Below are 23935 nucleotides of genomic sequence, written 5' to 3'. Positions count from 1 at the left end.
CAGTAAAAAATAACACTTGGCCTATACAAAGCTCTCTATGAATCATATAATTGGTATTTGACAGTATATAATCAATATGGACATGTTAGTTATTAAAATATTGAAATAATTCCATTAATTCCATATCTGTCAATAAATAGCTATTTCCATGAGTCGGCCCCCACCTTGCACACTTGCCTCTTCTCCAGTACTCTGGACTTCCCCAGCAAGTATGAATTCAGGCAGGGCACTCCAGGGGACCTGTAAAACCTATTCCAGCTAAGTCCTTGGTCAGTGCCCAAACAATCTTAACAGTTCAATGTTTTAAATATCACCCCTGCAAAAAGCAGTGTGGTTGCATCTTATGGGGGGATTTTATGTGGGGTGTGAGGCAAAAATATTTGGTCAAAATCATCCTTGTAAATTCCTGAAATAGGACTGTTCCCATGATATTGTGCCTGCAGTTCTCTGTGTGTTCACTTTATTTTCATCTGTGGTTCTCTCTGGTCTGTAATTAATGAAATGCATCATATGTGGATGAAACCAGTTTGCTCTGATACCTGAACAATCTTGTCATAATTCTTTGTCAATAGTCGGATGTTTCATATGCTCTTTAAAGATTTTGCCAAGACATATTGACAATTGATGGTGTCAGTGCCTGGCACATATAAGGTGTGGGATAGGGGAGAATGCATAGGGGAATTCCAGAAAGTCAAGTGTGGATGTATTGCTACTCCTTTGTTTTGTGTGTGACCCAGAATCATATGGGGAAGGCTGGCTGGTAAACTTCTCTACCACACACAAGTATTAAACATGTAAATTATAATCAAGGATGATAAATACTTAAACTGGAACAGTCTGAGTGTAATGAGAGCAAATGGGAAGGGTACCTACATAAGAGCATTAGGGAGGGATTCCTGAAGGAAGTGATAGTTAAGGTGGAAGGACTAGAGAAATAGTGAGGAAAGAAAATGGTTAGAAAAAGGGCAAAATGTGGATTCAGGGTGTTTGTGTATGGGAGTCGGGGAGAGTATGGGAGAAAACACTGGGAAGGAGGATAGGAAACAGATTCATCTCAAATTATCCACTCCCTCTATTTCTATTGCCATTAGCCTGGTCCAGAGCATCATCATTGTCTTTTTTGTGGATCTAGCTGTACCCTTCTTACTGGTCTCCCAAAGTCCCAGGTTGCCTGCGTATAATCCATAGAGGGAAGGTATACATTCTAAATGACAGTTTGAGGCCCTTCGTTAGCTACAGATCAATATCCAACAAAGATTTTAAAAATCTCAACAAAATACAGTTGATTCTTTAACAATATGGGTTTGAACTGCAAAGGTCCACTATTTTTCCTGCAATAAATACAGGGGTGGGCAAAAGCAGGTTTACAGTTGTGAGTAACTGAAACTAGAATTTATTCTTGTATTATTATTTATTAATTATTATATTATTTTCCATATGAGAAGCTGTAAATACTTTTGCCCCATCTTGTATTCTGGAAAATTTTTTGGAGATTTGCAACAGTTTGAAAAAATTCACAGATAAACTGCAGAGCCTAGAAATATTGAAAAAAATAAGATAAAGATGTCATAAATACATATAAAACATATAATGCATGAAATATGTATTGAACAACTGTTTATATTATTGGTAAGGCTCTGGTCATCAGTAGGCTATTAGTAGTTAAGTTTCGGGGAGTCAAAAGTTATATGAAGACTTCATTTACATGGGTAGGGGGTAGATTGAAATTCCTGCCTTGTTTATGAGTCAACCGTATTAACAAATTGACTCTGACATTCTGTAAAAAGGATAATAATACATCATGACCAAACATGGTTTATCCTTGGAATGTAGGGCTTGTTCACCAATGTTGCAGAAATGAACAAATTGACTGTAAAGTTCAAATGGAAATGCAAGGGATCCAGAATAGCCAAAATAATCTTGAAAGAGAAGAATGAAATTGGAGAACTTGTAATTGCCAGTTTCAAAACTTAACTACTGTTGACTTAAAAATAATGTCAGCTAGGTGTTTTGTCACCAAAAAGGATTTATTTGGGAAAAAGAAAGGGTTGCAACCCAGCACAGACATGCAGACGTGGCAAGTCATGTGCTCACTCTGGCCTGTCTGACAAAACAGAGGGGTATTCATAGAAGGGAAAAGAAGTTAAGGGAAAGAGAGATCAAAACCTTTGATCTTTATTATAACCAGAGTTGTTGTAGTTAAGTTCTTGTGATTACATAGAGTGGGAGAACTTTCACAAGCCTTAGCTCCTCCCATAGATCCTCCCAACTGATTATGTTTGCTTAAAGTTTCAATTAATCTTTTTTTTAAAATTTTAATTGTTGTTCAAGTACAGTTTTCTGTCTTTTACTCCCATCCCAGCTCACCCCCCCAGCACTATATCTCTCTTCCATTTCCACGCCCCCCCCCCCGCCCCTAGTTTTTGTCCATGTGTCCTTTATACTTGTTTGTAAACCCTTCCCCTTTTCCCCTGAAATTCCCTCCCCTCTGCCCTCTGGTCACTGTCAGCCTGTTCTCTATTTCAGTGTCTTTGCTTATATTTTGCTTGTTTGTTTTGTTGTTTAGGTTCCTGTTAAAGGTGAGATCATATGGTATTTGTCTTTCACCGCTTGGTTTATTTTGCTTGGGATAATGCTTTCCAGTTCCATCCATGCTGTTGTAAAGGGTAGGAGCTCCTTCTGTTTTTCTGCTGCATAGAATTCCATTGTGTAAACGTACCATAGTTTTTGATCCATTCATTTACTGATGGCACCTAGGTTGCTTCCAACACTTGGCTATTGTAAATTGTGCTACTATGAACATTGGGGTGCATAGGTTCTTTTGGATTGGTGTTTCAAGGTTCTTAGGATATAATCCTAGCAATGGAATTGCTGGGTCAAAAGGCAGATCCATTTTTAGTTTTCTTAGAAAATTCCATACTGTTTTCCATAGTTTCAATTAGTCTTAATCACTACAAAGTTACAATAATCAAGACTTGTGGTACTGGCATGAGGATAGACCTATAGATCAATGGAATGAACTGAGAGTACAGAAATATATGCATGTTTCTGACAAATATACCAAGTTAATTCAGTGGGGAACATAATTTTTCAACACATGATGCTGGGATAACTGGATATCTCATGGAAAAGAATAAATGTGGACTCCTACTTCACAATATACAAAAATTAACTCAAAATGGATGAGACCTAAATGTAAGAACTAAACTATAAACCCCTTAGAAGGAGTCATAGATTTATTGTATGATAGACTGTCTACTCCTAGATTTATCATTCTCCCATAATGAAAATACATGTTCAAAGAAAAAGTTATACATGAATTTTTACGGAAGTATTATTCATGGTAATCAAAAGGTAGAAAGAGCTCTGGCTGCTGTGGCCCAGTGTATTGAATACCGGACTGCAAACCAAAGGGTCGCCAGTTCAATTCCCAGTGCCATGGCACATGCCTGGGTTGCGGGCCAGTTCCCCGTTAGGGGGCACATGAGAGGCAACCATACATTGATGTTTCTCTCCTCTTTCTCACTCCTTTCCCTTCTCTGAAAATAAATAAATAAAATCTTTTTTAAAAAAGGTCAAAAGAATTTAAGTGTAAATCAACTCATGAATAAACAAAATGTGGCATACTATATACAATGGAATACTATTTTTAAGTATATTTTATTGATTATGCTATTACAATTGTCCCATTTTTTCCCCTTTATTTCCCTTCATCCTGTACTCTCCTTCTTTCCAGCATTCCCAGCCCTGCCACTTAGTTCATGTCCATGGGTCATACATATAAGTTCTTTGGCTTCTCCTTTTCCTATGCTATTCCTAACCTCATCTATTTTGTATCTACCAATTATGCTTCTTATTCCTTGTACATTTCCCCCAATTCTTCTCCCCCCCTCTCTGCTGATAACCCTCCATGTAATCTCCATTTCTGTGATTCTGTCATTGTGTTCTAGTTGTTTGCTTAGTTGTTGTTTTTGTGGCTCAGTTGTTGATAGTTATGAGTTTGTAGTCACTTTACTGTTCATAGGTTTTTATCTTCTTTTTCTTAGATAAGTCCCTTTAACATTTCATATAATAAGGGCTTGGTGATGATGAACTCCTTTAATTTGATCTTATCTGGGAAGCACTTTATCTGCCTTTCCATTCTAAATGATAGCTTTGCTGGATAGAGTAATCTTGGATGTAGGTCCTGGCCTTTCATGACTGAATACTTCTTTCCAGCCCCTTCTTGCCTGCAAGGTTTTCTTTGAGAAATCAGCTGATAGCCTTATGGGCACTCCTTTGTAGATAACTCTCTCATTTTCTCTTACTGCTTTTAAGATTCTCTCCTTATTTTTAATCTTGGGCAATTTAATTATGATGTATCTTGGTGTGTTCCTCCTTGGGTCCAACTTCTTTGGGACTCTCTGAGCTTCCTGGACTTCCTGGAAGTCTATTTCCTTTGCCAGATTGGGGAAGTTTTCTTTCATTATTTGTTCAAATAAGTTTTCAATATCTCATTCTTCCTCTTTCACCTTCTGGTACCTCTATGATTTAGGTGTTGGAACATTTTAAAATTGTCCCAGAGATTCCTAAGCCTGTCCTCATTTTTTAAATCATGTTTCTTCATTCTGTTCTGGTTGAATGTTTATTTCTTCCTATTATTCCAAATCATTGATTTGAGTCCTGGTTTCCTTCCCTTCACTGTTGGTTCTTTGTATATTTTTCTATATTTCACTTTGTATAGCCTTCACTTCTTCCTTTATTTTGCATCCATGTTAAATCATTTCTGTGAGCATCCTGATTACCATTATTTTGAATTGTGCATCTGATAGGTTGGCTATCTCCTCATTGCTTAGTTCTTTTTCTGGAGTTTTGATCTGCTCTTTCATTTGGGCCATATTTCTTTGTCTCAGTGAACTTGTTACATTCTAAGGGGAGGAACCTTAGGTATTTGCCAGGGCAGGGCAACCCACTTCTCTGTGTTGTGTCACTCTATGTGGGGGAGGGGTCAGAGAGGGAACAATGCTACTTGCTCAGCTCTTGCCCTGCTTTCAGTCACTTGCCTCACTATCCACAGGTGAATTGCATCCTTCTGGTGCTGATTCCTGGGTGGGGTGGGTTTGTGTACATTCTAGGACGCTGTGGACCCCTCCAAAGAATTCTCCTGTGAGGCTGGCAGTTTCTCCCGCTGCTGCAACCACCACAGGTTTTTACATTCAGAGGTTTTGAGGCTTTATTTTCCAGTGCTGGAACCGTGGGTTGTATGGTCTGTCTCCCTTCCCAGTTGTTCCTTACAGTTTATCCACACGCTAATGTGGGACCACCTGGTCTACTAGCCACAACCTTGCCATGCATCCTCTGTGCCCTGGCTGCCTGTATCCATCCCTTCTACCAGTCCAAATGAATGTTTCTCCTTTAACTTCTTGGTTGTCAAAGTTCCATACAATTTGATTTTTTCTGGCAGTTCTGGTTGGTTTTTGTTTTTAAATTGGTCGTTGTCCTCCTTTTGGTTGTGTGAAGAGGCAAAGTGTATCTACCTATGCCTCCATCTTGGCCGGAAGTCTCTAATCCTTCTGTTTATTGATTTTAGAGAGGACAAGAGAGAGATGAAGAAAGAGGGAGAGAGAGAGACAGGAAAGAGGAAACGGGGAGAGAGAGAAAGAAGAGAGAGAGAGAGAGAGAGAGAGAGGGAGAAAGAGAGGGAGAGAGGAACACTGACATGAGAGAGAAACATCAATTGGTTGCCTCTTGCACACACCCTGACTGGGTTTGAGCCCACTACTTAGGTATATCTCCTGACTCAGAATCAAACCCACTACCTTTTTGTGTATCAGACGATGCTCCAACCAACTGAGCCACCTGGCCAGGGCTGAAATTTTTCTTGTTTCTTGAAGTAGGCTTGTATTGCTATAAATTTCCCTCTTAGAATTGTTTTGGCTGTGTCTCATAAATATTTTGGTGGTTGTGTCTTTGTCTTCATTTGTTTCAAAGTACTTTTTGTTCTTCCTTGATCTCATTATTAACTCATTCATTGTTTAGTAAAATGTTATTTAGACTCCATGTGTTTGTGTGTTTTTTAGTTTTCTTTTTGTAATTGATTTCTAGTTTCATGCCATTGTGATTGGAGAAGATGCTTCACATAATTTCAATCTTAAATTTATTAAGAATTGTTTTGTGGCTTAACATGTGTTCTATCCTGAAAAATGTTCCATGTTCACTTGAAAAGAATTTATATTCTTCTGCTTCTGGGTTAAGTGTTCTAAAATATCTATTAAGCCCATCTAGCTTAATGTGTCATTTAAGGCCATGGTTTCCTTGCTGACTTTCTGCCTGGATGATCCATCCATTGATGTCAGTAGGGTGTTAAAGTCCCTTACAATTACTGTATTACTGTTGATATTTTCCTTTATGTTCATCAGTGTTTGCTTTATATATTTTGGTGCTCATACATTGGGTGCTTAGAGGTTTATGACAGTTATATCATCTCACTTTAATTATCCACTTATCATTATGAAATGTCCTACTTTGTCTATTGCTACAAGCTTTGTTTTCATGTATATTTTGTCTGATATAAGTATTTCTACCCCAGCTTTTAAAAATTTCCATTTTCATGAAGTATCTTTTTCTATACCTTTACTTTGTGTGTCTTTTGATCTGAAGTGGGTCTCTTGTAGGCAGCATATGTATGAGCCTTGTTCTGTATATTCAGCCATGCTGTGTATTTTGATTGGGACATTTAGTCCATTTACATTTAAAGTAATTACTGATAGGTACATAGTTATTGCCATTTTATTCATTGTTTTCTGATTGTCTTTGTAGTTCTCTGTTCCTTTCCTACTCTCTTGCTTACTTCTTTTGTATGTTGATGAATTTCTATAGTGTCATGTTTGGATTCCTTTCTCTTATTTTTTGTATATTTCTTGTAGATTTTTGGTTTGTGGTTATCATGTGTTTCATTTATACCAAGTTATATTTATAGCAGTCTATTTTAAGTTGATGGTCATTTAAGTTCAAACACATTCTCAAATTACTATAATTTTTATTCAACCTTTATGTTTATGTCTTTGATATGATTTTTAATTTCTTGTGTTTATCTCTTAATTTATTGTCGTAAATACACATGATCTTCCTACTTTTATCTTTTAACCTTTGTGCTAGTTTAATAGTTTGTAGATCAACTGCTTTTATTAAAAATTTGCCTTTGTCCATGAGAACTTTTTCATACTTTTGATCTTTTCTTAACAAAGTTCCTTTAATATTTCTTGTAATACTTGGTTAGTCATGGTGAACTTTTTAAGCTTTTACTTGTCTGGGAAACTCTTTATTTCTCCTTTGATTCTAAATGATAGCTTTGTTGGGTAGAGTAACCTTGGTTGTAGGTCCTTGCTTTTCCTCACCTTAAATATTTTGTTCCACTCCCTTCTGGCCTGCAAAGTTACTTTTGAGAAATCAGCTGACAGTCTTATGGGAGCTTCCTTGTATGTAACTAACTGCTTTTCTGTTGTTGCTTTTAAGATTCTCTTTTGATCTTTAACTTTTGGCATTTTAATTACGATGGGTCTTGGTGTGGTCTCCTTTGGGTTTGTCTAGTTTGGGATTCTCTGTGCTTCTTGGACTTGTATGTCTATTTCCTTTGCCAGGTTAAGGAAATTTTCAGTAATTATTTCTTCAAACAGGTTTTTAGTCCTTTGCTTTTCCTCTTTTTCTGGTACCCTTATATTGTGAATGTTGGTATGCTTGATGTTTTCCCAGAGGTCCCTTAAACTGTCCTTATTTAAAATTTTTTTTTTTTTTTTTGCTCTCTGATGTTCAGATTGAGTGTTTTCGGCTACCTTTCTTCCAGACTGCTGATTTGATTCTCTGCTTATCTAATCTGCTCTCAATCCCCTCTAATGTGTTCTTCATTTCAGTTATTATATTCTTCATTTCTGACTGATTCTTTTTTGTTTTCTATCTCCTTATTGAATTTCTCACTCTATTCATCTCCTAAGTTCATTGAACATACTTATAATCATTTTTTAAATTAATTAATTTATTTTTAGGCAGAGGGGAAAGGAGATAGAAAGAGAGGGAGAGAAACATCAGTGTGTGGTTGCCTCTCATGAGTCCCCTACTAGAGACCTGACCTGCAACCCAGGCATGTGCCCTGACTGGGAATCAAACCAGCAACCATTTGGTTTACAGGGCGGTGATCAATCCACTGAGTCACAACTGCCAAGGTATATAATCATTATTTTGAACTCTGCATCTGGTAGATTGCTTGTCTCCATTTTGTTTAGTTCTTGTTGTGGAGTTGTGTTCCATTTTTTCATTTGGAACATGTTTCATTAACACCTCATTTTGGCTGACTCCCTGTTTGTTGCTGTGTATTAGGTAGAGCTGCTATACCTTCCAGTCTTGAGATATTGGCCTTGTGTAGGATGTGTCTGTGGGGCTCAGTGGTACAGCCTCCCTGGTCACCTTAGGTAGGTACTCCAGGTGAGTCCCTGTGTGGGTTGTATGTTTCCTCCTGCTATACTTGAACCTTGATTGGTGTTGGCATGTCAGGGCGTGGGGTTGACCCTTAGGTTGTCTGGCTGTCAGGGCTGGGTGTGACTATAATTGGTGAGCTGTTGTGCTGGGGCTTACCCCACAGAGCAGGTGTCTGGTGCAAGCTTAGTCTACCCTTTGGATGTGTTATTTGTGGAATTGGTTGTGTGGTGCTCTGGTGTGGTCTGAAGCTAGCCACTGGGTATGTTGATTTTGGAGCCTCTTGGGATGGAATCTAGTGTAAGCCAAAGTCAGCCATCACTTGTGTGGCCTTGGGGCTACCTGGTAGGAACTATAAAGTAATCTGCTGTTGCTGCCACTTGTGCTGGGCTTGGAAGTGATTGAGAGAGTCTATTCTGTGAACTCAGGCTGGCTGTCACTTGTGTCAGGCTGGGGTCCCTTTGGTGGGTACCAGTATGCAATCTGAGTTGCTCTACCACTTGTGCTGCACTTGTGGCTACTTAGTTGAAACTACATTTCAAGCCAAGACTGATTTTCACTTATGCCAGGCTTGGGCCAGTTATCAAGATGTACAAGGTATACTGAACCTGCCAATGCTTTTTTGGGATTTGTGTGTCTTTGAGAGAGTTTAGGAAAGTCCATAGCATGATCTGAGATAGGCCACTTGTGTTGAGGAGCTGCTGGAGGGAGCTAGTGCCAAGTAGTTGGATTGGGTGCAGCTGGTTCTCTGGAGTCACCAGGGTTGGGGAGCAGTATTAAGGCAGGTTAATGGAGAGCTCAAATCTGGCACTTACCTGCACTGGGCCCACTGGGTCAGAGAAACTCTCAACAAGGAACAAGGGTGACTACCAGCACTTCTGCCCCTGGAGATAGTTGCATTGACACTTGCTCCTCCAGTTCTTACCCTGAAGTTAGTTAATTTAGTTCTTTTTTATGTGTCCTTGGCACTTTTGACCTGCTGGCCCTATGCTGGAGCTTAGAGGGGGTGGGTTTGTGAGCAAGTGAATTTATTTATGGGTTGTTTAAGAGCAGCACCTTGGTATCTAGCAGTTCTTTGTCTCTCTCCAACACAATTCTTGATGGTTTTCACAGCCAGATACTGTGGGGGCTTCCTTTCCTGGCACTAGTGCCACAGGCTGGGTAGCCAAGTGTGGGGCTAGAACCCCTTACTCTTTGAGGAGGACCTTCACAGACAAGAAATTCCTCCCAATTCTTAATCACCACACCATGGTTATGGGACCTACCAATTCTGCATCTTTACCCCCAGTACCAGTTTGTACATGGATGCTTCTCTTTTTTTTTGTTTAACTATTTTTTAAAAGATTTTATTTATTTATTTTTAGAGAGGGAAGGGAGTGAGATAGAGAGAGAGAGAGAGAGAATCATCAATGTGCAGTTGCTGGGGGTCATGGCCTGCAACCCAGGCATGTACCTTGACTGGGAATCGAACCTGTGGCACTTTGGTTTGCAGCTCGTGCTCAATCCACTGAGCTATGCCAGTCAGGGCTGGATGCTTCTTTATATCCTTAGTTATAAGATATAACTGGTCTTCAGGTGGTTCTCAATGATGGTTGTTCTATAATTTAGTTGTAATTTGGATGTAATTACAGGAGAAGGTGGGCACAGTTTACCTACTCTGCTATCTTGACTGAAAGCTTTTAGCCAATTGATTTTCAATAAAGGCACAGAGACAATTTAATGGAGAGTTCAATGGTGTTGGAATAACAACATGCATAACAAAAAACAAAATAAAATAAAAACCCCTATTATATCTAATACCATATTAGGATTAATTTAAAGTAGATTATGGATCTAAATGTAGAATCTAAAACTACAATACTATAATCAGGATCAGAGTGAAAATAAATGACATAAATACAAAGAAAGGAAAAAAAAATGCTAAAGATCAATGAATCCAGGAGATGGTTCTTTGAAAAGATAAACAAAATTGATGAACCTTTAAAGACTCATCAAGAAAAAAAGAGAGAGGACCCAAATTAACAAAATCAGAAATGAAAGAGGGAAATAACAGCGGATACCACAGAAAAACAAAGGATTGTAAGAAAATATTATGAACAATTGTATGTGAAGAAATTGGAAAACTTGGATGAAATGGATAAATTTCTAGAATCATCCAATATCCCAAAACTGAATCAGGAAGAAGCAGAGCAACTGAATAAGTTTATAACAACTAATGAAATTGAAGCAGTAATAAAAAAATTCACAGCAAACCAAAGTCCTGGATCAGATGGCTTCACAGGTGAATTTTACCAATCACTCAAAGAACTGACACCTATACTTTTCAAACTATTCCAAAAAATTCAAAAAGAGGAGAGGCCTTCCAAGCTCTTTTTATGAAGCCTATGTTATCCTAATTCCAAAACCAGGTAAAGACAAAATAAAGAAATAAAACAATAGGTCGGTATCCCTGATGAACATTGATGATAAAATCCTCAACAAAATACTAGCAAAACAGATCCAGCAATACATTTTAAAAAATTGTAACACCATGATCAAGTGGGACTTACTGTGATGATGCAAGGTTGGTACCATATTCACAAATCAATAAGTGTGAATGTATAAACAAAATGCAAGATAAAAATCATGTGATCATATCAATAAATGTGGGAAAAGCATTAGATAAAACCCAGCACCTATTTATGATAAAAACTCTAAGCAAAGTGGGAATAGAGGAGTCAAACCTCAACATAATAAAGGACATATACAAAAAACCAACAGCCAACATCATACTCAGTGTGCAAACCTAAAAGCATTTCCTCTAAGATCAGGAACAAGACAGGGATGTCTGTTTTCATCACTCTTATTCAGCATAATACTAGAAGTCCTAATAGTGATTAGACCAGAAAAAGTGAAAGGCATTCAAATTGGGAAGGAGGAAGTAAAACTGACATTATTTGCAGATGACATGATATTGTACATTGAAAACCCTGTAGGTTCCACCAAAAAATTACTAGACCTAAGAAATGAACTTAATAAAGTAGCAAGATTCAAAATCAATACTTAGAAATTGATGACATATCTATACATCAATAATGAACTATCAGAAAAAGAAACTAAGAAAACAATCCTATTTACTATTGCAACACAAAAAAAATGATGTACCTAGGAATATCTTTAACCAAGGAGGTAAAAGACTTGTATTCAGAAAACTATAGGACACTGAAGAAAGAAGTTGAGGAAGACACAAAAAAAGTTAAAACATATACTGTGTTCATGGACTGGAAGAATTAACATCATTAAAATGTCCATATGACCCAAAGCAATCTATAGATTCAATGCAACTCTTATCAAGATACCAATGACATATTTCACAGATCTAGAACAAATATTGGCAATGGACCTAAACAGGCACTTCTCCAAGGAGAACATACAGAGGGCCCATAGACATATGAAAGGATGCTAAGCATCACTAGCCATCAGATAGATGCAAATTAAAACCACAATGAGATACCACTTCACATCAGTCAGAATGGCCATCATAAATAAATCAACAAATAATAAGTGCTGGCAAGGATGTGGAGAACAGGGAACCCTAGTCCACTGTTGGTGGGAATGCATACTGGTGCAGCCACTCTGGAAAATAGTATGGAGTTTCCTCATGAAATTAAAAATGGAACTGCCTTTTGACCCAGCAATTCCACTTCTGGGAATATGCCTCAAAAATTCTGAAACACCAATTCAAAAGAACATATGCACCCCTGTGTTCATAGCAGCATTATTTACAATAGCAAAGATTTGGAAACAGCCTAAATACCCATCAGTAGATGAGTGGATTAAAAAATTATGGTACATTTACACAATAGAATACTACGCAGCAGTAAAAAAGAAAGAATTCTACCTTTTTTTCCTATTTTTTTATTTTAATCATTGTTCAAGTAAGAATTCTACCTTTTATAATAGCATGGATGGAACTGTAGACTAAATGCTAAGTGAAATAAGCCAGTTAGTGAAAGACCATATACCCTCACATATAACTGGAATCTAATGAACAAAATAAATGAACAAGCAAAATAGATCAGAGGTACAGAAACTTGGAACAGAATGATGGCTCTAGGAGGGGAGTGGGTTGCTGGGAACTGGTTGAAAGAAGGTGATGGGCCCTGGCTGGCATAGCTCAGTGGATTGAGCACGGGCTGGGAACCAAAGCATCACAGGTTCAATTCCCAGTCAGGGCACATGCCTGGGTTGCAGGCCATGGCCCCCAGCAGCCGCACATTGATGTTTCTCTCTCTCTCTCTCTTTCTCCCTCCCTTCCCTCTCTAAAAGTAAATAAATAAATTCTTTAATAAATTCCTATTTAAAAATAAAAAAAGAGCAGAAACTTGTGGTTACTGCAACAATTCTTAAAAAAAAAAAAAGAAGGTGATGGGATTAGGCAAAGGACATATATGCATGTCCCATGAACATGAAAAACAGTGTGGGGATTGACTGTAGGAATGTAGGGGTGGGCTAGGGGAGGGGGGCAAAGGGAAAAATTGGGACAGCTGTAATAGCATAAACAATTAAAAAGACTAAAAAAAAAGAAATAAACCTTAACTCTCACTTGAAAAAAAAATAAAACTACAATACTTGTGGAAGAAAACATAGTAGGAAATATTCATGACCTTGTGTTATACAAAGCATTCTTACATATAACACTATAAACATGGTCTATAAAGAATAAAATTGATAAATAAGACTTCATGAAAATGAAAAGATTTTGCTCTGTGAAAGGTACTATTAAGAGGATGAACAGATGAAGAAAATATTTGTAAATTTCCTTCTTTTTATTACATATCTGAGAAAGGACCTATCTCGAATATATAAAGGACTCTTAAAATTCAACAATAAGCAATCTAAAAAATAAGCAAAACATTTGAACAGATACCTCACTGAAAAAGATATATGGATGGCAGAAAATCACATGAACACATGTTCCATGCTATTAATCATTAAGGAGATTCCATTAAAACTGCAGTAAGATACTACTGCACATTTATTAGAATAGTTGACATAAAAAAATAAACTGGCAATATCAAGTACTGCCAAGGACATGTAGGAACTGAAGCTCTCAAACATTGCTTAGAATGGACAATGGCATGCCTATTTTGGAAAAGAGTCTGTCAACATCTTATAAAGTTCAATATAGTATGGTATACAGTTACCATACCAGGAATCCTTCTCTTAGGTATTTATTATTTACCTAGGAGAAATAAGAACAGATGTTTACATGAAAACCTGTGTGTGAGTGTTTCTAGTGGCTCTATTCATAATCACCTAAAACTAGAAGCAACTCCAGTGTCACTCAATTGGGGAATGGCTAAACAAACTGTGGTAAATAACAATGGAATACTAACCAGAAATAAAAAGGAATAGATTACTGATACATACCACAACATGGATGAATTATTTTGAAAATAATTTTTTAAATGATTTTATTTATTTATTTATTTTTAGACAGAGGAGAAGGGAGGGAGAAAGAGAAGGAGAGAAACAACAATGTGAGAGAGAAACATTAATCGGCTCCCTCCTGCATACTCCCCGACCTGGGGCCAAATCTGCAACCCAGGCCTATGCCCTGACCAAGAATCAAACTGGCAGCCTTTTGCTGAATGAAGCCCAAACAACTGAACCACACTGGTCAGGGCAAGATGTATGAATCCTAAATGCATTATTCTAGTGAAACAAGCCAGACCCAAAAAGCTACATATTCTATAATTCCGTTTATATAATGTAATGGAAAAGACAAAACTATAGGGATGGAAAACAGATCAGTGGTTTCCATGGGCTGGTGATTGAAGGAAGAGGTTGATTACAGTGAAGCATGAGAGAATATTTTTGGGTGATGAAATTATTCTATATCTTGGCCATGGTGGTGGTTACATGACTATGTGTTTTGTCAAAACTCATAAAACTACACTAAGAATACTAGATTTTAAAAAATATTTTATATATTTATTTATTTTTAGACAGAGGGGAAGAGAGGGAGAAAGAGAGGGAGAGAAGCATCAATGTGTGTTTGCCTCTCACATGCCCCTCACTGGGGACCTGGCCTGCAACCCAGGCATGTGCCCTGACTGGGAATCGAACTGGCAACCCCTTGGTTCTCAGGGCAGCACTCAATCCATTGAGCCATACCAACCGGGGCAGAATACTGAATTTTATTGTTAAGTAAATTATACTCCAATAAACCTGACCTAAAAACAAAAATATCCTATTGACTTTGGGATGATGCTTAAACACTCTTGTTGGCCTGTCAGTGAGGCCTCTCTCAATGCTGTGTGGGGCAGAAGTCAGACTGCAGTGAGCCATGTCTTGACATCCCCTGCAGTTTTCATTCCTAGATCTTGCCCCAGTTTGAATTTGCTGTAAACATACATCTCCCTGTTTATCTGTAACTATTCCCTCTGCTCTACCCTGCTGCACTGAGCACCTGGAAGGCTCTGTCTCCAAATCCTTGAATGATGAATGAATGAATGAATGAATGAATGACTAAATTCATGAATCCTGTGGGCAAATTCTACATATGGACATTGAACATAGTTTTGTTTTTTAACACATATTTGAAGTTCTGTTAAAAGGTAGACATTATTTTTCAATATCACACAATAATATTTCTGCAGTAATAGTTATTTTTAATCCAAGTCAGTTGATTCCTTATTAGCCAGACTGCCAACTTTGATTTTTACCCGCCCCCTCACCCAAAGGCTTCCAATGTATTGAAAAGATACCCTGTCTGCTCTTCCAAGGCTTTTCTGTCTGTAGTTTCCAATCCAACTTCTTCTTTGCTATATTTTTTAAAGGTTTTATTTATTTGTAAAGAGAGGGGAAGGGAGGGAGAAAGAGAGGGAGAGAAACACCAATTTGCGGTTGCCTCTCATGCGCCCCCTACTGGGGACGTGGTCTGCAACCCAGGCATGTGCGCTGACTGGGAATTGAATCGGTGACCCTTTGGTTCACAGCCCGCACTCAATCCACAGAGCTACACCAGCCAGGCTCTTCTTTGCTATCATAATAATCTTCCTGCAACACCATTTGGGGTAAAATCCTCACTCACTGCCCGTCAGATCTATAATATGCTCCTCTCTCTGTCAGCACATTCAAATGAGATTTTATCATGAATCATATAGAGGATCACATCTGCTACAAAGGGCTTTCCCCAGCAGGCATCATTTTCTTCACAGGGAGAAAACTCCCACACTCTGTTTTAGTTGGGAAGAGGTATGTGATCCTGGCCTCATCTCTTTCAGATTGGCTCCTACTTTGGGGCCTCCCTGTGCTCCGTGGATGTGGACAGAGATGGCAGCTCAGACCTGGTCCTCATCGGGGCTCCCCATTACTATGAGCCGACCCGGGGGGGCCAGGTGTCTGTGTGCCCCTTACCCCGGGGGGTGAGTGGCTGATGACCAGACCTGGGCTGGGTGGGGCTGGATGTGGGGTGGAGGGGTTTCCCAGGTTGAGGGGTTGCATTGGTTTTGTTCTGCAGAGAGCTAGGTGGCAGTGTGAGGGCATTCTCCGTGGGGAGCAGGGCCACCCCTGGGGTCGCTTCGGGACAGCCCTGACTGTGCTGGGGGACGTGAATGGGGACAAGCTGGCAGATGTGGCCATCGGGGCCCCGGGAGAACAGGAGAACCAGGGAGCTGTCTACCTGTTTCATGGGACCTCAGGACTGGGCATCAGCCTCTCCTACAGCCAGGTAAGACCCCATCACTGTCCCTGTCATGACAGTAACCTCTTTACCCATCTGCCCCTTTCTAATTCAATGTTCCCACAGCTGCCAGATTCGTTCTCCCATTACTCCTTTCAGAACCTTCAAAAATAGTAACACACTTCACATAAACCTCAAAAACTCCTCAACTCTAGATTAATTCTTACCACAACTGCAGGAGGTGCGTAGGGGCACCAATATCTGCAGTATACAGATGAGGAGATTAGGTGTAGGGGTGATAAATGGCAAGCTAGAAGTATAGGGATTTGGCATTTCTTTTTTTCTGAATCTTAGTCTTGGTAAGGTAACCGGTAGTCCTGGTTTGCCTACATCTGTCCTGGTTTTAGACTGAAAGTCCCCCATCTCAGGAAACCCTTATAGGTGGTCACCCTACAAGGACTACATACTTCATGGGGTTGTGACTTGTGCAGTCACACAGGGTCCTCTCTCAGGAAATTTAGAAAACTTTCAAATTTACAAGCAAAGTTGAAAGAATTGAACAGCAAATATCCATATATTTACAACCTAGAATCTACAGTGAACATTTTCCTAGATTTACTTGATCACATATCCATTCTTTTATACAGTCCATCTTATTTTTAATGCATTTCAAAGTAAGTTGCAACATCAGTCCACTTCATCTGCAAATATTTCAGCATGTCCACGGTTAACTGGAATTCAGTATTTGCTTAGTGTTATTTTTAAGATAAAATTTATGAACAGGAAATGCACAAATCTTTAGCCATTCAATGATTTTTGACAAATGCATACACCTGTAGCAACTCACTCTCCTATCAAGATACAGAACATCATTATCACTTCAGAAAGTTCCCTCTTGCCCCTTCCCATATTTTGACCCACTTCATTCCAGAAGAAACTATTATCCTGATTATTTTCTACCACAGATTAGATTTGCCTGTGCTAGAACTAGGTAGGCCCCAGTAATTTTTACAGGCTCGTTAGTTGTAGTCAAGGCTAAGCAACTGCCTTACCTATGGAGCCTCTTTTCACAATTGTATATTATAATTATGCCTCTTTTCTTTGGTGTCTGTTGCTTTTCTGTGTAAATGGAGTTTGAAGGCTCTGGTTTTACTTTATTTTTATTACAAAAGCTTTACATACTTGTGTAAATTTATAAATCTAGAGTGAACAGTGAAAGCCCCACTTCCCCTTATCTGTACCATAACTTACCCTACAAAGGAAAACAAGGTTAGGAGGAGGATAGTTTGTGTGTCTGAATGCACACACACACACATGCACACATCCCTTGCAGACTTTAGAATTAAAAACAAATGCAAAAAGGATTCATGTTATCCTGTTGTTCTATTGTTTGCATTTTTCACTTTTTTCCCCTATGATTGGTGCTGGAAGGGGGTGCTCAGTGTTTGGACAAGTAAATAGACTGTGGCTTTCCCAATTTCCACATTATACATAATTTCAAAACAAAACTTCATGCCAACAGAATACAATAATTTTTTTCTCAAAAAATTTGAGTTATGATGTACATGCTGTAAACACACAAATCTTAAGTGATGAACTTTTACATATCTGTGACCCCAAATAAGCACCACTTAAAATTAGATATAGTGAATTTCCAGTATCCCATGCTTCCTTTTAATTGACAAGATCACTTTAAAAATCATGGTAAAATATATATGATATACAATTCACCATCTTAACTATTTTAAAGTATGTAGTTCAGTGGCATTAAGTACATGAAAAAAAAACCAAATTTCTTTTTATTTTGCTGTTATTCTTTCAGTGTTACTCTTCCACATAGACTAGAGAGTCAAAATTGTTCTTAAAGGCTGATTATGGAAAACAATGATTTCCATACCTACACTATGGTTTCGTCTTTATTTCCACTTATCTTGAGGAAGCCACTTTCAATGATTCTCCATGCTTGACATGATTTTTTGTTGCATTTTAATTTTTGTTTTAGCATTGACTTCTCTCCATGGGAGGTGAGGACTGAATCCTTTCAGACCCCTTTGACACATGTTCACATGCCTTCCCCCTTTCCCCCTATTCCTAATATTTAAGTGATAATTTTGGGTTAGATCAATATTCAGTGTTTGCACTATCCTGACCATATAAATGAGATTCAGCTGAGTCAAACTGCATGCTTATGCTATGCTACTTCTTTTCTGTAGACTATTTGTTTTCCCTCAAAAACCCAGGTAATTAATGGAAACTTTGGCTATCTCAAGACTGTGGCCAATGCTGAATACTTGCCCTAATCCCTTGAGAAACTGTAGGAAATGAGACTCGACTGGAGCCCAGACAGTCTCTCCTTGAGTCACCCTGGGCAACTGAGTTACACATTTCCTTTTCTTTCCCATTCCCTTTCTCCCCTCCTCTTTTCTACTCCCAGAGAATTATAGGCTCCCAGCTGTCCCCCATGCTCCAGTATTTTGGTCAGTCACTGAGTGGGGGCCAGGACCTCACAATGGATGGATTGGTAGACCTGGCTGTAGGGGCCCAGGGACATGCACTCCTGCTCAGGTGAGAATCTCTGAGCATACTAGGTTATCTTCCCTTTAAGGAGCATCTTCACTGTCTGAAGACCCCTGATGGCCCTTTGGTGTCTCTATAGGTCCCAACCTGTGCTGAAAGTTCATGTGACCATGGTCTTCACACCCAGGGAACTGGTGAGGAATGTGTTTGAGTGTCAGGAACATGTGGTGAGAGGCCAGAATGCTGGGGAGGTCAGAGTCTGCCTCCATGTCCTCAAGAGCACACAGGACCGGTTGAGACAAGGTGAGCCTGGTGGGTAAATCTCAACAGGTTAAATGACTGGGGAAATTAATAGGTAGCCCAGCTTTCTCAGCATTTTTGGTAGCTCAGAACAAAGTGCTCACTGGCTCTAACAGCCTTCTTGAAGCTTGGCTGGAGTAAGCAGCTGATTCCCCTCCTAGGTGGGGAGGCCCAGCAAACCCCATTGAACAAGTAAGCATGTGACACTCCCTTATTCTCTTCAGTTCTCCAGATCACCAAGGGCCCCATACCTATGAATTAACTGGGGCCTTTTTTTAAACTGAGAACTCATTTAAAGAGGAGTTGGCGTTGATGAAGCTAAACACAAATTCACAAAGCATTCAGACATGCATTTTATCACAATGAACTTGCCTTCTTCCTTTGTTTCTACTTTTAAGGAGTGACATTGTTCTTGGGGTAGAGGAATAGTACTGGTGCTACTAGAGAGAAATAGGAGGAGGTCATAAAAGTAGGTTTCTAGTAGTAATTTTACTGGGCTGAGGAGACAGTAGCCAGAATTTGGGACAGCCAGCCTGAATAGAGATTGAGAGCAAAGTCTGTTGTGTAGAGGATTGCTGAGAAAGAACTCCCAGATTTACATAGAAATTTCTTTCAAGGCATTGGCTGACTCCTAAGCTATACATATGCAAGCCAATCTCTAAGGAACAGTTGAAGATGGCAACTGTAGAGCTAAAGAGTTGAGCAGAAATTCAGCAGCTGCCTATTGCTGGGGGAACAGAGATTTGGGAGGGGCCTTTGTCAGCAACTTAGCCTTTCTATTGGGACAATGTCCAATGAGTCCAGCAACCAGGAGAAACAATAGACAATAAAAAAAAAGACTCACAGGTGCTTCATAAATTAGAGTTATCAAGTAGGAATTTTATAAATAACTCCAATTAATGTCTTTAAGAAAAAGGGGGTAGGGGGTGGGCTGGGATGGGGGTAAAAGGCAGAAAATTGTACTTGAACAACAATTAAAATTAAAAAAAGGAAAAAAGGAAATGATGGAGAAATTCAGAAAAGACTTGAAATTCATAAAATAGAGTCAAATGGAGACTCTGGCACTGAAAAACACACTAAAAAAATTAAGATTTCAATAAACTGTTATAATAGCAAATTAGAAGTGGAACAGAGAACTAGTGAACTGGAAGGTGAAGCAATTGAAAACATCCAGATTAATATACAGAGAGCAAAAGATGAAAGCAATAGAAAGGAACCATTAGAGGCGTATGGGACATGGTGAAAAATCTAATAAACTTGTTAGTGGAATTTCCAAAGGAAGAGAGAGAGAGAGGGAGAGAATAAGAAAGAAGCAACATTTAAAGAAATAATGGTGAACAATTTTCTAAAACTGATGGAAGACATCAAGATTCTCTACCATATCAAAGCAGGATAAATATACAGGAAACTGTACCATGGTATATTACACTGTTGTACACACATTCTACATTGTACTACACCAAAGTACAAACTGCTGAAGACCAAAGACAAAGAAAAAAAGTTAAAAGCAGCCAGAATAATTATTTATTTTTTTCTGGGATTTAATTTTCCAATATGGAACAGAATAGCTACCATTTATTGAGCACTTACTATGTGGCAGTGTGCTAAGTGCTTCATAGACACCATTCTCATTTTGTTTTCACCACTGTGAAAGTACAGTTATTGCCCCCAATTCAAAAATTGAGACTCAGAGAGGTCTTAGCTGCCCAAAGTTGTACAACTGTGGGCAGATGAGCTGGGCTTCAAACTCCTGCCTGCCTGACTCCAAAGCCAAGCTTCTCACCACTGTGATGCCCTGCCCTTTCAGGAGAGATCCAGAGCACTGTCACATATGACCTGGCTCTGGACCCAAGTCGCCAACATCCTCGAGCCATTTTTGATGAGACAAAGAACAGCACACGCAGAAAGACGCAGGACTTGAGGCTGGATCAGAAATGTGAGACACTGAAGCTACAGTTACCGGTGAGCGGGGAGTAGCCACACTCCTGGGTTCTCCAAGTATGGGGTGCGCTTGGGAGCTGAGAAGGTAGACCCCACAAAACACTACTATTTCTCAGGAATGTGTAGAGGACTCAGTGACCCCCATTATCCTGCGCCTCAACTTCTCTCTGGTGGGGCAGCCCTTGTCCTCTTTCGGGAACCTCCGGCCAATTCTGGCTGTGGATGCCCAGAGACTCTTCACAGCCTTGGTGAGTCTTGCAGGGCCATGGATGGGACCAGAGGCCAAAACTGTTGAAACTCATTTTATATTTTATTGTTTCATTTCACATCATTTTATTATCTCTTTTCATTAACGTTTTATCATATTCTATTTTTTGCAGTTTCCCTTTGAGAAGAATTGTGGCAATGACAGTGTCTGTCAGGATGACCTCAGCGTCACCTTCAGTTTAAAGAAGTGAGTGTCTTTTCCTCATTGCTACCTCCAAGCCTACACCAAGACCCGGTGCCCTGGTATTCTCCTGGCCCCTGAAGGATCCCAACATGGCACAGAGCAGCTGCTTTGGAGACATTTGTGTGTCTGCTCCATCCACTGTCTTCTCTCTCTAAGTGTCTATGCCTCCTTTCCACCAGAGCAGACTTCTCACAAGGAAGTTCTCACCTCATATCCTGGCTTGTTCTCCCTACAGCCTGGACACCCTGATGGTGGGTGGTTCCCAGGACTTCACTGTGATGCTGACTGTGAGAAACCAAGGCGAGGACTCCTATAGGACTGAGGTCTCCTTCTTCTACCCACCTGGCTTGTCCTATCGGACAGTGTCAGGGATCCAGGTAGCTAAATTCTTCTCAGGCTCCATCTGACTTTGCCTTCTTGGTCTCCATGGCTGGTGGTCGACATCCTCACCTTTGCCTCCCTTGCCTTCCAGAACCAGCACTCACGGCGATCCTGGCGTGTGACCTGCGAGTCTTCCCCCTCCACCAAAGGGCCTGAGACCTTGCATAGCAGCACCTGCAGCATAAACCACCCCCTCTTCCCAGGCAACTCAGAGGTCAGACTGAGGATTCTTCCTCACCTTTTCTCCTTTGTCTTCTGAGTTCTTCTCTTCTTTTAAGTAGAGTTTCCTTTCTTAAAAAATATTTTATTGATTCATTTTTAGACAGAGGGGAAGGGAGGGAGAAAGAGAGGGAGAGAAACATTAATGTGTGGTGGCCTCTCATGCGCTCCCTACTGGGGACCTAGCCAGCAACCCAGGCATGTGCCCTGACTGGGAATTGAACTGGTGACCCTTTGGTTTACAGGGCAGTGCTCAGTCCACTGAGCCACACCAGCCAGGGCAGAGTTTCTTTTTTTTTTTTTTTGAGAAAGAGCTTTATTGAAATATAATTCACATACTACACAGCCCACCCATTTAAAGTATACAAATTCAGTGGTTCTTAGGTTGTTCACAGAGTTGTACATCCATTACCATGATCAATTTTAGAATATTTTCTTACCCCAAGAAATGATCCTGCTCCCCTTTGCTATTAGCCACAGTCCTCCTATTTCTCCCAGCCCTAGGCAACCACAAACCTATTTTCTGTCTCTAGAGTCACCTATTCTGAATATTTCACATAAATAGAATCATATTTATGTGTGTGGTTCTTTGTGTTGGGCTTTTCATTCTGCATCCTGTTTTCAAGGTTCATCCATATTGTAGAACTTCATTCCTTTTTACTGCTGAGTAATATTCTGTTTTATGGATGCACCACATTTTATTTATTCATTCTTCAGTCAATGAATATTTGGGTTGTTTCTTCTCTCCTATTCTTGTTAGTCTCTCTTTTCTCCAACTCCAGGTCACTTTTAATATCACATTGGATGTGGACTCTCATGCTTCACTTGGACACAGACTACTTCTCAAGGCCAATGTTAGCAGGTACGCTGTGCTTGGCCTCCCACAGGTATCCTCCACTTTGCAGTCACAACCCTTTGCCCAGGGTGAACAACTGCACTCTCCCCACTGGTTCTTCCTTTGGCTCATTAATTCAATAAACACTGAATGAACACTCACATGTGCCAGGCATTGTGCCCAGTGCTTGTGGGGCATGGGTGGACAAGACAGCCATGGTTACTGCCCTCACAGAGGTTATAATTTCATGGCAGGAAGACAGGAAAGCTGGCAATTACAATGCAGCATGAAATAAACTATGTACTGATTTTTGAGATCTTGGTGTTCGGAGAAGATTCCCAAAGAAGATATGTTTAGGCTGTGGGTTATCCAAATAAAGGCATACATTGAGGGTAGGCATGAAGACAGAGTGAAGGAAGAGTGAGTGGACCAACCAAAGCATGGAGACTGGAAAGATCAGACTGTGTTTAAGTGTGGCCTGAGCACATGATGTAGGATTTAAGGAGTTGGTGAGATATTGTCAGTGTCATAAACTGACTGATGGGTCCTATTAGGAAATTTGCAGTTTAAAAAAAATTTTTAATTGTTGTTCAAGTACAGTTTTCTGTCTTTTACTCCCAGCCCAGCCCACCTCCCTGCCCCCCTGGGAGATTTGCAGTTTAACCAGAGAGTAACATGATCACATTTGCATGGTAGAAAGATCACTCTCCAGGAGTGCTGGGGTTTGGGGTGGGGGCAGTTTTCAGGGACCAGTGAGAAGAAGGCACCACAGACATCCAGGTGAGTGGGGATGGGCCTGGACTAGGTGGAGGCAGTGAGTAGAAAATAGTGGTAGTTAGGATTCATGAAGAACAGAACCTGGTGGTTGATTTGAGGTGGAGGGAGGAGGAGAGGGAGAAGGAAAGAGCTCTATGTTTCCCTTCAGTGAGAACAACATGCCGAGGACCAACAAAACTGAATTCCAGCTGGAGCTGCCTGTGAAATACACTGTCTACATGGTGGTCATCAGGTGCTGGCTTTTTGGGCTGGACATGGCCCATGGTGTATATGTGTGTGAGTCTGTGCACATGTGTGCCTGTATGTGCCTGAGGGTATATGTGCATGGGTATGTGTGTGTGTGTGTTTGTGTGTGGCCTAAACTGGCACACACATTGCCCCCTGCATACCATCCTGC

The 23935-nt window shown here is 39.9% G+C and overlaps 1 protein-coding gene across 2 annotated transcripts in view; it reads left to right on the top strand.

Annotated features, from left to right (window-relative positions):
* ITGAM (integrin subunit alpha M) overlaps positions 1-23935 on the top strand; it is a 63281-nt gene that overhangs the window by 35530 nt on the left and 3816 nt on the right. The window contains exons 13-23 of one of the 2 annotated variants that reach the window (XM_045848965.1): positions 15720-15860; positions 15956-16165; positions 18552-18682; positions 18774-18937; positions 20742-20896; positions 20992-21123; positions 21256-21329; positions 21562-21703; positions 21799-21921; positions 22709-22788; positions 23687-23770. In XM_045848965.1, coding sequence (XP_045704921.1) covers positions 15720-15860; positions 15956-16165; positions 18552-18682; positions 18774-18937; positions 20742-20896; positions 20992-21123; positions 21256-21329; positions 21562-21703; positions 21799-21921; positions 22709-22788; positions 23687-23770 — 1436 coding nt within the window. The remainder of the gene's footprint in view (positions 1-15719; positions 15861-15955; positions 16166-18551; positions 18683-18773; positions 18938-20741; positions 20897-20991; positions 21124-21255; positions 21330-21561; positions 21704-21798; positions 21922-22708; positions 22789-23686; positions 23771-23935) is intronic. The other variant, XM_045848966.1, reaches the window with a different exon arrangement.

Source organism: Phyllostomus hastatus, unplaced genomic scaffold, assembly GCF_019186645.2.
Source record: "Phyllostomus hastatus isolate PE091 unplaced genomic scaffold, TTU_PhHast_1.1 phas_contig_64, whole genome shotgun sequence".
NCBI classification, from domain to species: Eukaryota; Metazoa; Chordata; class Mammalia; order Chiroptera; family Phyllostomidae; genus Phyllostomus; species Phyllostomus hastatus.
This window is presented reverse-complemented; position numbering and strand designations above follow the sequence as displayed.